The sequence below is a fragment of the Leucopleurus acutus genome, assembly GCF_964270905.1.
Source record: "Leucopleurus acutus genome assembly, chromosome: 12".
Classification (NCBI taxonomy): domain Eukaryota; kingdom Metazoa; phylum Chordata; class Mammalia; order Artiodactyla; family Delphinidae; genus Leucopleurus; species Leucopleurus acutus.
Window position 1 is genome coordinate 46,464,122 of NC_139154.1, and position 14,128 is coordinate 46,478,249.

The following is a 14,128-nucleotide window of genomic DNA, read 5'->3' on the forward strand; positions in this document are numbered from 1 at the left end:
TCTGGGGTGGCTGATGGGCTTGAAGAACAACCAGTTCAGGGGATCTCAGGGGACTAGAAGGAAAGTCTTAGCCATCAGGACTCTGACTCTTTCTGAATGTCTGTTTCATTCTCTCAAATTTTTTCTATGAGTTTGGAATCAAGGTTGCCAGCATCAGCAGGACTCCTCCTATCTTCCTCTCCTGAGAAGAAGTTTGTTTTCCTAGATCCAATTAGAAAGATCCCAGGGAGGGATGCCAATTGGTTCAGCTTGGGTGACATTCCCATCTCTTGGGCCAATCTCTGTGACCAGGGAGGAGGGCGGGTCATAGGAGGATGTGGCAGCTCCCCTTTAGAACACGTTAGCAGTATGGAGAGGGTAGAGCAGTTCCCCAAAAGAGTGGTGGGCATTCTCAGGTGATAACGAATGTCATTCATAATGAAAATTAAAGCTCTTGTTTGAAGTTTTCAGAGATAGACCGCCTTCTGTGGGTTGGCCCTACAAGGCTTTCACTTTCAAATTTGGGTTCACAATAGTCTGTTACTTAAGGATTCTTGTTGTCCAGGGACTAGTTAGCTGAATTATTAAGTTATTCAGCCAAGATCTGCATTATTAAAATGAGATAACAATAGTTTCATTTGAATTAAAAAGGCACACATAATATTAGTATCTTTCTTTAAGAGATCAAAACACTTTCATCACAATTTAATTAAGGTTAGCCTGAGGGACCAGTGAATAAAATTTCCTCCACTTTACCCACTGTCAACTAAAGCAAGTTGTCTTATCTATGATCTCAGTTGGTAAGGAACTGGATTGGCTTCTAGACTAGCATGTTCTACATTAAGGACCAGTATCTCAACAAATAAGTGCAGCCCACAGACCGGTGTTTGGCATTTGCCTTTACTTTATAAAAATACACAACTTAAATACATATGACACTCTCTATACAAGACATAAACAGCTGTTAGATTTAACATTTTCCGTTAGTTCAACAGAAAGCAAGTATGTCAATTACTTCGTAAGAGCAAAGGGTTTCTTTAGAGACTGTGCATTCCCGGCCCAAGGGCAGACCACCCTGCAGGCCACTGATGCAGGAAGCTCACCCAAACTGTACAACTTTCCAGCGAGTCATTTCACCAACATGGCCTTTATTGCACAGCTTCCTATTGCACTGCTTGTCAGACATAATCTAACTTACCCACACCACAAGTTTAAGCTTTCGTCTTCTCTGGAAATGCTTAATGGAAAAACCAACGTATAAACAGTATTAACTGTCTCTTACAATTGTGCTAAGTACCAATCATGAGAAATATGAACCCCTCTTCACTTTGCAAAACTTGCAATGGAAGGTGGTTAGCTGTATTTCACGGCTAAATTCCTCTGCAAAAGTTTTACAAAAACGCTGGCAGACTCAGAGTGAGCTACACGGAGTGTGGTGGAGAGGGAGTGACATCCCAGGGCCCACTGAAATTGCTTATAGGACAGGCACTGTTCCTGTCAAAGTCAATGTGCGCACGGCCCTACCCTTTCGAACTTGAGACCGAAATACCTCCCTCCCCCTCGAGATTCTGTCATTGTTTTATGAGGAACAGCTACCTCATTACTGATTCAGAGCTTACAGGGGCTGCCCACTTACTCTGGCTTTCTTTCAGGAATTTAGCTGCCTTATCTGTGGCTCATTTAGCGAACAGTGAATTATGTACTAGTTTATCTGTATAAAGAAATATTTACCAGTTGAGAATTCATTGCAAAAAAAAACTATACTAGAGTGAGTTTCCTGAGGTAAATGTGAGCCTTCAAGATGAGAGTGCAATCTACAGAGTTATAGCAATTTATCTTGGGTAGCACCACAATACCCCCAAGTCTGGACTTTACTGGGCACACATTTATGTGAAGAAATAAAATGACAATGCTGAAGTAAAAGAAATGTTGACAGTTGAGAATATCAATTCAAAAGGAGGCAGGAAAGAGGAACAGAGGAACAAAAGGAGGGTATATTTTAAAGTTCTTAGGTAGGTTGGACAATTAATTTCAAAAGCCTGCAGGTATTTCTAACAAGTTTTATAAGTGTTCATTTTTGGTGACTCAGATGCAGAAGAAATGGCTTTTCTTGAATAATAGCTGTTCGAACTTTTTATTCTTTTTCGAAAAACATGACTTTCTATAAAAATTTTTCTAGCCATTGAAATTATTCTGCTAGTTATTACTCTCACTGATGTCTTGTGCAATCCTAACTGGCTGAAGAATTTTAATAAGGTTGAACTACAAAGTACATATTTGCACCAAGAATTTAAATTAATGCACAGAGGTCTGTAAAATTTTGTATGAAGTTACTTTTCATTGCAGATCAGGCTTCATTACTTCTTGATATTCTACTCAAGGATTATGGAAATCAGAAAAATTCTAGGACCCTGAAGCTTAACTTTCTTTTACATAAATGAAGTAGTACATGGCCATCCTTAACATTAATAATCAAGGTGCTGGGAACTGAGTCTCAAGACCTACGAATCAAGATCAGGCTAAATTTCAACAAGTCACTCATTATATAAGGATATGAATGGAAGCACTAAAGAACTCTCTCTGCTGTAATTGCTCATCTGCACCATGTAGTTGAACAAGGCGACCAATCTAGTGTTTAATAACAGTGATGAAAACTGGCACCAGGTTTTACCCAGGGCCACATACTCAGTGACCTGTCATGTCAATTTGGGCTGACACCACCATGCACAGTCCCTCATAAACATGGCCCTCCTAAGTCCTGCTGTAAGAACAGATCTATGTTTAATTACTTTAGGCATGATGAAGGCCTTAAGCAAGATTTAGGCCCCGAAGAACTTTGGGCTGGAGTTCTACAGGCCCAGAGCTAAACCCCACAAGAAATCATACTCGTATCTCAACTTATAGAAAAAAAAAAGCATTCAATATCACCGAGATGAAAATTCATACTAGAAAACAATGCTCTGGTTTCCTGACGACCAGCTCAGTGCAGCGCAAGGGCAGCCACACGAAGCAAAGCTGCTCTGGAGCAGGGAAGAGCCCAGAAGGCTGCAGTGGGCTTGAATTAAACGGGAGCAGCTTTTCTTCTCCGGGGTAAGGTGAATGCTCCTTGGCGACCAATAGGAATAGCTGTTTAAAATTCACAGACAGTAGTGTTTTATATACTTTAAAGCCCCTATTAGTGCAGCCTGGTCACAGCTAAAAATCTGAGTAACATGAGAGTGATGGTGTGACGAGCCAAGCAGTGGCACTGGCTCTGTAAGCTCTGGAAGAAAGGCTGGTCCTCACACTTGACCTTCATCCATCCCTTGGATACTGAGGAAGATACTACAGCAGGAGAATGTATTTCTCTATGTGAAATTAATTTTCATAATCTGTAGCTTAAAAATATTACTAATCAGAAATTTGTAACCCAAGCAAAAGTAACAGAGGTTCTTCTCACACAGGCTTAAGATCTCTCTGTCCACCACCCGAAGGATCCACACTTGTCTCTGGTCAGTCAGGCCCAGGTGAAGGCTGCACAGGAGGATGGAGGAGTCAAGAGCCGGAAGGCACGGATTCAAGAAAAGAGAAATGGCGGCAGATGTGGACAGGAAGAGAAGAGGGAAGAGAGAGGGAACTAACGCTGATGAGGAAGTGAAGAGGAGACCCGGCACCCCTGCCTTTCCCACCTGCTGTGATGCAGAACGTAATGTAGAAACAAAGAAGGCACAAGCCTCATATGGAGGCTCTCCTAGGGCATCAAACATGCCCGAGCCAGGCCAGCCGTGCCCTCTAGGCATGTGTGCTCAATCTAGTGTGACCTGCAGGCACTACTGTCTTGGAGTCTGACTCCTGATTCCTAGGCAATGATGCTCCCTAGAGCTACCAGCACCCACTTCCACGGCCAGGGAGAGGCCTCAGATTCAGGGGCAGGACTAGCAGCAGCCAGTGTACCAGAACTTGCGGCCGCCGTCACTGTCTTTGCTCTCTTAGGACTGGCTGGTCTCTCCCCCTGGTGGCTGGAGAAGGGGAACAGTGAACGTCACAAAAGGGCTGCTCAGTTCAGAATGTATCACCTCGTTTCACTTCCAAAGGGCCGCCAAGAGTTCATTAACTATAGATTGACGCTTAAAATACTACCTAAGAAACTCACTGTAAAAGGGGCAACTTGCTTGTGAGGTCACCACACTTTCAGGGATTCTGCTATGTCTGCTTCCATTTTCTTCTCTGATGATGAATTTTTTTAAAAAGAAAAGGTGAAAGGATCCTCCTATCCTCCTTCCAGAAACCTCATGGACTTTCCTGAGCAAACTGCCTAAGGGATGCTACACTGACAGAGCTAACAAACTCATGAGAAAAAACTCTTACATCATTCAGAAGTAGGAAATGAATGGTAGTGTATAAGTGGCGCTTGGTTCTCTTCACTTCATCTCTGCAAAATGTCTATGGCATGGTAACAGGCACCCGAATTACTGATTTACAAATGACAGCACATGAGTGAAAAGAGCTGTAAGATTTTGTGGAGGAAAAACCCATGTTGGCTACTTTACCTCTAGGGAAAGTCTGTTTGGACTCGAGGCCCACACTTGTCTTTTTTTTTCTACTTTCTATTTGATGTTTTTCAGGAGGGCTGTTCGGGCATTCACAACGGCTTTGAAGGCATCTTCACTACCAGGTGCTACACACTTGTCAGGGTGAAGCAGCACAGCAAGTTTCCGATATGCTTTATTGACTTCATCTCTACGAGGAAAGGCAAAGCTCTATGTCAGTATCGAGGTCAGCCCCCACCCTCCACCCACTGCATTTTAGCTGTTTGGATACCATAATATCTCTTACAGTAAGCATATCCCAAATAAATGTTACCCTTTCTCAAAGGCGGGACTAAAGGACTAGGAAACAAACAATGCACAAATAATATGTAACATTCAAGTAGAAAAATATACAATGCAAAGTGAGTATACAAACAAACATGATCAGATGAAAACAGTACTCGGCACTTCACAGGCCCTCGGCACTTGCCGACGGAAGCAATGAGGACAGGGGCCATCAGGGCAGGCCCCCTGGAGGAGGGTTCTGGAAGAAGGTTGGGTTCAGGGATTGACACAGTGGTGGGGAATACAGAGCAGCAGGGAGAGAACCGGCAGAGGCCAGGAAGGGAGCCGGAGCCCGCATGCAGTTCCAGGAGGAAACTGCACTAGGAAGTAACAAGAAACAAAGTTGGCCAGGGAGCAGGGGTCAGTAAGTGAAGGGCCTTGAAGGCAAAACAACAAAAAAGTTGGATTTTTAACAGTAGGTGTTTCATGACAAAACGGTGCTGGGAAAGCTGTTTTTGGAAGTTAGGAGACAGGTAGGAGGTTGTTACAATAACCCAAGCATGAATACAAGGGTTTAGATTAAGGTGTCTGTGGAAGCCAACAAGGGAAGGCAAAAGAGATAACAGAAACAAAGTCCTGGCAGAAGCAGATGATGAGCTGGGTATAGGGGTGGAGAAGACATGAGAAAAAGGGCTGAAATGAGTTCCAGGGTCATGGGGACTCTAAGGCCTCGGGGAGGATGGTGGCACCGCTGACCAAGAAAGAGCCACCGGAAAGGGGTACCTGAGAGTGTGAGCTCCCTGCGACCAAAGAAGAAACAAGAGAGAATGTACCGTTATCTAGAGAGGAAAGGAGCAGTACGATCAGTGTTTCACCAAAGACCAGGAAGCCCCAGGAGAAACCTCTAAGGAGCAGGGACTGCTGGGGTGGGGGCTGGAGGCCACCGGGCCCTGCAATTCTCCCCGCTCTTCATATCCTCAGGTGTCAGGCCTCTGAGAGGCTTTCAAGTGCCCAGCCACTCCCCTGGTGAGAGTCTGGCTCTGTCTCTACCAGATGGTTTTATTTCCCACTTCCCTTTTGAATTCCTTTTGTAATTCAAGGTTCTTGTTAACTTATAAGCCTGGATTTGGTGCTTCCCCAAATCTCCTTTATTCTTTATCAGAAGGACTTCTAGTCTGGCTCTTCAAATCAGGGAGACGGTCTTTGATGTCTTGGATCTGATATCTGATCATGTTTGTTTGTATACTCACTTTGCATTGTATATTTTTCTACTTGAATGTTACATATTATATGTGATATCTTACGTGTCAGCTTGGGGAGACTGAGGTCATAGGGCTATGTTAACAGCTGTCCATGTCGTAGGCATACGTTCTAAGGCTTTTTCTGCTTTCTGATCTTAGAGGAGTCCTTCTGAATTTTCTTGTTTTACCTTGCATGTAGCTTTTCTACATAGATAATTTCGATATTAGCTAATAAGAATCCCATTCTTCCTAAAAGACTCTCTGTCCTTGAGGCAGTAACAGCATCCTCTCTCTTTCCCATGAGTGAGTCTTGGGTTGGGCCCCTCTAGCCACTCTGCTGCCCGAGGAAACATGTCCATATGGGGTTAGTGGTTAGGCCTGATACCTTTCAAGAATTCTGGATAGCAGGAGAAACTTTCAAGGAAAATTTTAGAGAAACAAGGCTGAGTCAGGTGTGTAAAAAATATATTAATTCAACCGAAGATTTTTCTTAAAATTCAAGAATAGTAAACATAGCACTGAACAAACATTAAAACTCTCTATAACTTAAAAAAAATGTTTTTAGGGAATTCCCTGGCAGTCTAGTGGTTAAGACTCCATGCTTCCATTGCAGGGGGCACGGGTTCGATCCCTGGTCGGGGAACTAAGATCCCGCATGCCGCACGGCATGGCCAAAAAATAAAATAAAGGTGTATTTAAAAGATAAAATAAAATAAATGTTTTTAGGTTTTGCCCAAACGTGCTCATGCCATACAAATTAGTTTGATAGACCCAGAAGAACAAAGGTAAGAAAAGAACATGTTATATTGGTTAAGGATATGGAAATTATGGAGGTCCTGTAAATTTTGGGAGATTCCAGTTAACCACAATGAATAAGTAAGAAACCAAAAGTTTCTTTTTCCCTAATGATTATTGTTCTAAGTTAATTAGTAAGTAATAGTTTCTTAGTTATAGAGCCAATATCCCTTGGAGATGAAATGGAAGAATTTAGGATGTGACTATGGAAGTCTAAAAAGACATTTAAAAGCCACCAATTAATTTTGTGCTATGAGGTCATCTGAATTCCTTCAGGTGTTTAACAGCTCCTCAGTAATGCCTGGCAAGTCCAGGGAGACCAATAACTGTCTCCCTTTTCCCCCCCCTCTTTCCTTCTGGACTCAAAGATATGCTATGAGACCAAAATGGAGGAGATGCTTAATGCTGTTGACGCTGACAAGGCGATTTCAAGAGCTACTTTTTCTTTTGTGGGAATCAAGGTGAAAAAGTAGAAAGGGGAGGAAAGCTATAGTGCAAAATAAAAAGGTCTGAGAACTCTAATAATATGTATAGTGACAGTATTATTATAGCATTAAAAGTTACATAACAATCGAAAGTTGTAAGAGAGTAGATTCCAAGAGTTCTAATCACAAGGAAAAAACATTTTTTTTTGGTATCGATATGAGATGGCAGATGTTAATTAAACTTACTGTGGTCATCATTTCACAATATATGTAAGTCAAATCATTATGCTGTACACCTTAAACTCATACAGTACTGTATATCATTTATATTTCAATAAAACTGGGGGGAAAAGTTATATAATCATGCTGGATAATGATTTATTCTTTCACAAAGAGTAGTGATTGTATTTCTTTTTCTCCCAAATAATTATTTTGTTTTTTGTTTTTTTACACAGCCCTCTCACTGTTGTGGCCTCTCCCATTGCGGAGCACAGGCTACGGACGTGCAGGCTCAGCGGCCATGGCTCACGGGCCTAGCCGCTCCGCGGCATATGGGATCTTCCCGGACTGGGGCACGAACCCGTGTCCCCTGCATCGGCAGGCGGACTCTCAACCACTGCGCCACCAGGGAAGCCCTCAAATAATTATTTTGGATAAAATAAAATAATTTAATACCAACACACACAGACGAGGAACTAGCAGGATTTTTGACAGAGACAGAAAGAAACAGAGACAGGCAGACACACAGTGCTCAGGGTCAAGAACCAATTCTACCACTAACTCCTGAGGTCCTTGACTCTGTTTTTAGTCTCACTGAATCCCAGTTTTCCCACCTATGAAATGAAATGTTTGATTGCTAACACTCTTTCCTTCTCTAAAATTCTATGATTTAAGAATTCTCTTTTTTTTTCTTTTGAGGTTACATTAGCTTCAAGGCTCTTAGTCAACAAAAGCAGAGCATATAATTTCAGAAGGTACTTATATAATATACAAACCACATAGTTCCCACATTAAGCAGTTGTGCCCTCTGTTTTCTCCCTTTGGTATTCACTTAATTCAGTGAAGGAGCATTATTAAGTAATCTAAGATATTTCCACACATCTTCATATTTCTAGCCAATTACAAGAAGATATCACACTATAATTCCGATGATTGAGTCTTTTTCTATAACAGAAGGCAGCACTAATATCTGAGAGCACTGCTTACCTTGAGGCCCCAGGTTTGACTCCCAACATGTCCCAACTATCTTTACTATTTCGAATTCTGCGAATGCTGTCTGCTTGTTCTTTGGTGAAACTAGCACTGCTATTTGTGATAGGACGTTTCCCGCCGTTTTCACATAAATCAACTATGGATACATAAAAGGTCTGCAAAAAGAAAACACATCCCAGAGGAGAACTGATTTTGAGAAAATAGGAATTCCTTCTAACCATCAACTTAAAGAATTTTAATATATTCCAGTAACTTAAAATTCACAATAAAGCAAACGTACTTTGGAAGATTTTTTTCTTTCATACTATACATACATATATGTGTATATATATATATATATATATATATATATTTAAGCACACAGTAAGGATAAGGAATAAAATTTCAATGGCTTATAATCCTACTCTCAGATAACCACACTTGAAATTAAAAACTAGTACATGAATATTGTTAGAAAAATTCAAATAGTAGGAAAAAGTGTAAAATGAAAACTGTCTCCCTACCCCTCAAGTTCCTCTCCTTGAGGTAACCATTGTTAACATATTATTTCAGCATCCTTCCAGAATAATTTTCTATCAGTACCCAGTCCATACACACATCCAAACCCTAAGCATTTACATAAAAGAGAGCAGATTAAACACACTGCTTAGCACCTTGCACTTTTTTTTCACATAATAATAAATCTTGGAACCTTTCTCTAGCTGCATATAGACACTTTCTTCCTTCTTTCGTCTAGCTTTTTCTTTTACATCTTTATTGGAGTATAATTGCTTTACAATGTTGTGTTAGTCTCTGCTGTATAATAAAGTGAATCAGCTATATGTATACATATATCCCCATATCCCCTCCCTCTTGCGTCTCCCTTCCACTCTCCCTGTCCCACCCCTATAGGTGGTCACCAAGCACCGAGCTGATATCCCTGTGCTATGCGGCTGCCTCCCACTAGCTATCTATTTTACATTTGGTAGTGTATATATGTCCATGCCACTCTCTCACCTCGTCCCAGCTTACCCTCCCCTCCCCAATTCCTCCTTTTAGATGACAGTTCAGTATTCTACTGTGTGACTATACCATAATTTATTTAACCAACTCCCTATTCTTGGACAGGTCAATTGTTTCTAGGTTTTTTCACAAACAGTGCTTTAGTGAATATTTTTTTATGTGTATATATCTCTGCACACTTGTGGGAATACTGCTTTTGGATAAATTCCTACAAGAATAACTACTGAATAAAAGTGTACGTGCATTTTACTTTTTGATTTTGACAACTTTCATACAAAAAGGCTATACCAGTTTATACTCCCATCACTGTGTATGGGAGTGCCTATTTCCCCACACCCTTGTCAACATTGGGCATTATCATACATCTTCACTTTTGCCAAGCTGATGTGTATCTCACAGTTTTTATTTCATTTCTTTAATTATAAGCGAAATTGAGTATCTTTTCATTTGCTTATCAGTCTTTTCTTGTTCTGTAAACTGTTCATATTCTTTTCCTATTTTTATAATGTTTTTCAAAGTGAAAACTATTTTTGATCATGCTCATATTTCATGCTCTATGCACTATTATTGTTGTCGAATAACTTCACTCAAAAGACTAATTTAATACACTATGGCTGCTTTTAAATTGACTTATCTCCTCCTCCCTCCATTTCTTTTTTAATCTCTTCCTCTTTTTTTTCCAGATATTTCTATGGTGCCTATTATCATCTAAAACTTTTATCCTTCTCTTTGACTCCTCTTTCTTATCTCCAGTATTAGCTAATCAATTTGGCAACCTAAACAAGAAGCCTTGACATGTGAAAAGGGGTGTCAAAGGAAAAGCCGTTAGATACCAAGACAAGAGAAGTGTTAACTTAGTTTTAGTCTATCTTAATACTGCTCTGTGTTAACAGTGTAAGATAAAACCAAGTTCCTTCCTGACATAAAGTGTCTATTAAATATATAGGAAACAAAGAAAGTATTGATTAAATTGAACCAGCAGGAATGCACTACTTCTAAGTACTTACAGAATAGTTTATTATACTCTGTTACCCTTTTTTTTTTAAAGACTATCCATTAGTTCTACCCAAGATTAATCTAAAAAAATAAAAGCAACCTAAAAGGGATCATAGTTCACAAATGTTTGCTTGTGTTACGTATCAATAAGGTTTTCTTCTAGTCTGTAAGTTAACCTAAAATATAAACACTCACAGATTTCTGAGGGCACAAGCATTTACTCATAACACATAATGTTATAGAAGGCTAGCTGTGGTGATACAGAGAATGCTAGAACTGAAGTCAAAAGTCTGTTCAAATTCCTTGTCTGAGTGCCAGCCATGTTGGAGTACTGGGTACTGGACTGAACCTCCTGCCATAAACTACTATAAAAGTGAACAAATATATGAGGTAACTCTTTTCAGGTAGTGGACAACAGCAAGTGCAAGACTGCTCCTTGGTCTTCTACCTGGAGTCCATTTCCTGACCCTGTCACAGAAAGCCAGAGTCTGAGCAGAGACAAAGTCCCATTGAGCTAAGGAGGTAGAGGTGAGAGCTTGAGGATGCTGAAGTGGCTAGACTCTGTGGAGCAGGGCCTTGGATAGGAGGGAATTGTGCAGAGTTGGGCCCCAGAAGTCCATGTGAGGGTTCCCTACTAGTTTGTAGCTGAGGGCTAGGCTATTAATACATAGGATGAGATCACCTGAGGCTTATCAGATAATAGCTACTAAGGGGTTGAGAACAGAACTGGCTAGTGGTGGCAACTGACTACTAAGGGGAAGAGCCATCCTGGGGACACCAGAATTTGGCCTTGTCAGAGGAGAGAGACTGCCTTAACATCTCATTAATACCCCTAGCATCTAGCTGAGACACCACAGAAAGGCTTTGCCTTAGGAGTTAGATTCATTCTAACAAAACCTAAAACTAAGAACGACAAGATCTGCAAGGGGGACAGAATTTGCAGGCTGAGTCCTGCCAAATAGAAGGGCTTGGGAAACACTTTGGGTTTCCTTCAGATCCTTGCTATTAAAGCAAAAAGTCAAACCTACACAAGTTCAATGTAATCTGCCAATAACTGAACTGCCTGCTGAAACAAAACCAACATTCTTCTGAGGCAAATAAACAAATCTAGAGTCTCTATAATGTATTGTCTACAGTGTCTGGTGTTAAATCAAAAATCACTACTCGTACAAAGAAACAACAATGTGATCCATAGTCAAGAAAAAAGCAGCCATAGAAACTGAACCCAAGATGGTTCAGATACTGGACAAAGACTGTAAAGCTGCTATTATCACTATTTCAAAGAGATAAAGAAAAATATGTTCAAAATGAGTAAACAGAGAATCTCAGCAAAGAACTGGAACTACACAAAAGAACCAAATGCAAATTCTACAACTGAAAAGTAGTGAATTGAAAACTTCACTTGGTAGATTTAACAGCAGATTGAAATCAGATCAATAGAGACTATGCAATCTGAAAAACAGAGGATAATGGAAGAAAAATAGTCTCAAGGACTGTGGGAAAAAACAAAATGGTCTAATATATACGTAATTGGAGTCCCAGAAGGAAAAGAGAGTGAAAATAGGGCCCCCAAAAATTGGAAGAAATAACGGTTTAAAAAAAAACTTCCCATATTTGATGAAAAACACCTGCTTACCAATCCAAGAAAATCAACAAACCCCAAGTAAGATAAATACAGAGAACCACACCTAGGCACATAGCACAACTGCTGAAAATCAAAGGTAAACTCTTGAAAGTAGCTGGAGGAAAAAAAGGACACATTATATATAAAGGAGTAAGAGTAAGAACAGGTGCTAACATCTCATGGGACACAACAGAGGCCAGAAGAGAATGAACCAGTGTCTTCAAAGTGCTGAAAGAAAGTTAATCTCTAACAGTTATTTACACCTCTTGGACAAATCACTACTACTCTTTGATGTCCTCATATCTGAAATGAGAATGATACCTGCCACACATTGTTAAGAGTCTCATATGAGTGAAGCATGTAAACTTCTCCAGAAGTTTAATTGGTTAATTTAATTTAAATGGTTAAGTATCATGATTGCATACATATAGGTACAAACTATGTACCTATATAGTCTATGTATTCAAAAGAATAGAAAAGTGGCAAACCAATATCAACCTTATTTGGTCTTGAAATAGACGCTACTGATGCCCAATTCAGCCTGTCAGCCAAGGATAAAACCTGTCTTCTAGTAGAAGGGGTGACATCTTGTTAGAAGGAAATTCAGCACAAAAGATTAAATAAAATCCCACTTGATAATTAAGAACAACTCTTTATAGTATAGCTACATTATTTGAAATGCTAAAAATTCCCAAAATATCAGATATATTCATAAGAAAAAATGCATTATTCATGCCACCACTTACTTTTGAATGTATCTATAATTAAGAGTTGACTGAACTTCCCTGGTGGCATAGTGGTTAGGAATCTGCCTGCCAGCCTTTCTCACCTTCTGAGATGGCCCACACTCTATCTGTGAAGTGTGTTTCTCCCAAGGCCACTCTCACCTTCTGAGATGGCCCACACTCTGTCTGTGGAGAGTGCTTCTCTCTAAATAAATCTACTTTAGGACTTCCCTGGTGGCGCAGTGGTTAAGAATATGCCTGCCAACGCAGGGGACATGGGTTCGATCCCTAGTGCGGGAATATCCCACATGCTGCAGAGTAACTAAGCCTGTGCGCCACAACTACTGAGCCTACACTCTAGAACCTGCGAGCCACAACTACTGAAGCCCGCACGCCCTAGAGCCCGCGAGCCGCAACTACTGAGCCCACGTGCAGCAACTACTGAAGCCCATGTGCTCTAGGGCCCGTGTGCCACAACTACTGAACCTGTGTGCTACAACTGCTGAAGCCTGCACACCTAGAGCCCATGCTCTGCAACAAGAGAAGCCACCACAATGAGAAGCCTGCGCACCGCAACAAAGAGTAACCCCCACTTGCTACAACTAGAGAAAGCCTGCGCACAGCAATGAAGGCCCAACACAGTCCAAAAATAAATAAATAAGTAAATAAATAAATAAATAAAATCCACTTCTTACCTAAAAAAAAAAAGAATCTGCCTGCCAATGCAGGGGACATGGGTTTGAGCCCTGGTCCGGGAAGATCCCACACGCCATGAAGCAACTAAGCCCCAGCGCCACTACTGAGCCTGCGCTCTAGAGCCCACAAGCCACAACTACTGAAGCCCGCATGCCTAGAGCCCATGCTCCACAAGAGAAGCTACCGCAATAAGAAGCCCAAGCACCTCAAAGAGTAGTCCCCACTCACCACAACTACAGAAAGCCCGCACGTAGCAACAAAGACCCAAAGCAGCCAAAAATTAATTCCTTTTTTTAAAAAGAAAAAAATCTTTTTTAAAAAAGGAGTTGACTATAATTTGTTGTTTAGGTAGTCTCCCCCCTTAAAATTATTCTAGATTATTAAATTCTAAAAAATGACCATCTATTCAGGTTGCCATGTTAGTCCATCCTTCTATTGCCTACATGATTGGTGAGACCGAACTTTTACGTATGACTGGCTGGATTCTGCAATGATGGTCTCCTGGTCTCTAACTGTACCCTCATGGGCTACGATATAGGATTATATTAGCTATGGCAAGGCAATTTTGCCAAAGTAATGCCTTCATTTGATTATGCATACAAATGTAACCAAAGGTGGTTTTAAAGAAAATCTTTGTCCC

At 40.8% G+C, this 14,128-nt stretch overlaps 1 protein-coding gene across 1 annotated transcript in view; it reads right to left on the reverse strand.

The window, feature by feature from the left end:
* Nucleotides 1-495: 495 nt before the first annotated feature.
* Nucleotides 496-14,128, reverse strand: part of DNAJC27 (DnaJ heat shock protein family (Hsp40) member C27) — a gene marked incomplete at its 5' end in the record, with an annotated part of 39,385 nt that continues 25,752 nt past the window's right edge. The window contains 3 exons of the mRNA XM_082852196.1: nt 496-583; nt 4,509-4,698; nt 8,440-8,600. Coding sequence (XP_082708322.1) covers nt 4,566-4,698; nt 8,440-8,600 — 294 coding nt within the window. The 3' untranslated portion in view covers nt 496-583; nt 4,509-4,565. The remainder of the gene's footprint in view (nt 584-4,508; nt 4,699-8,439; nt 8,601-14,128) is intronic.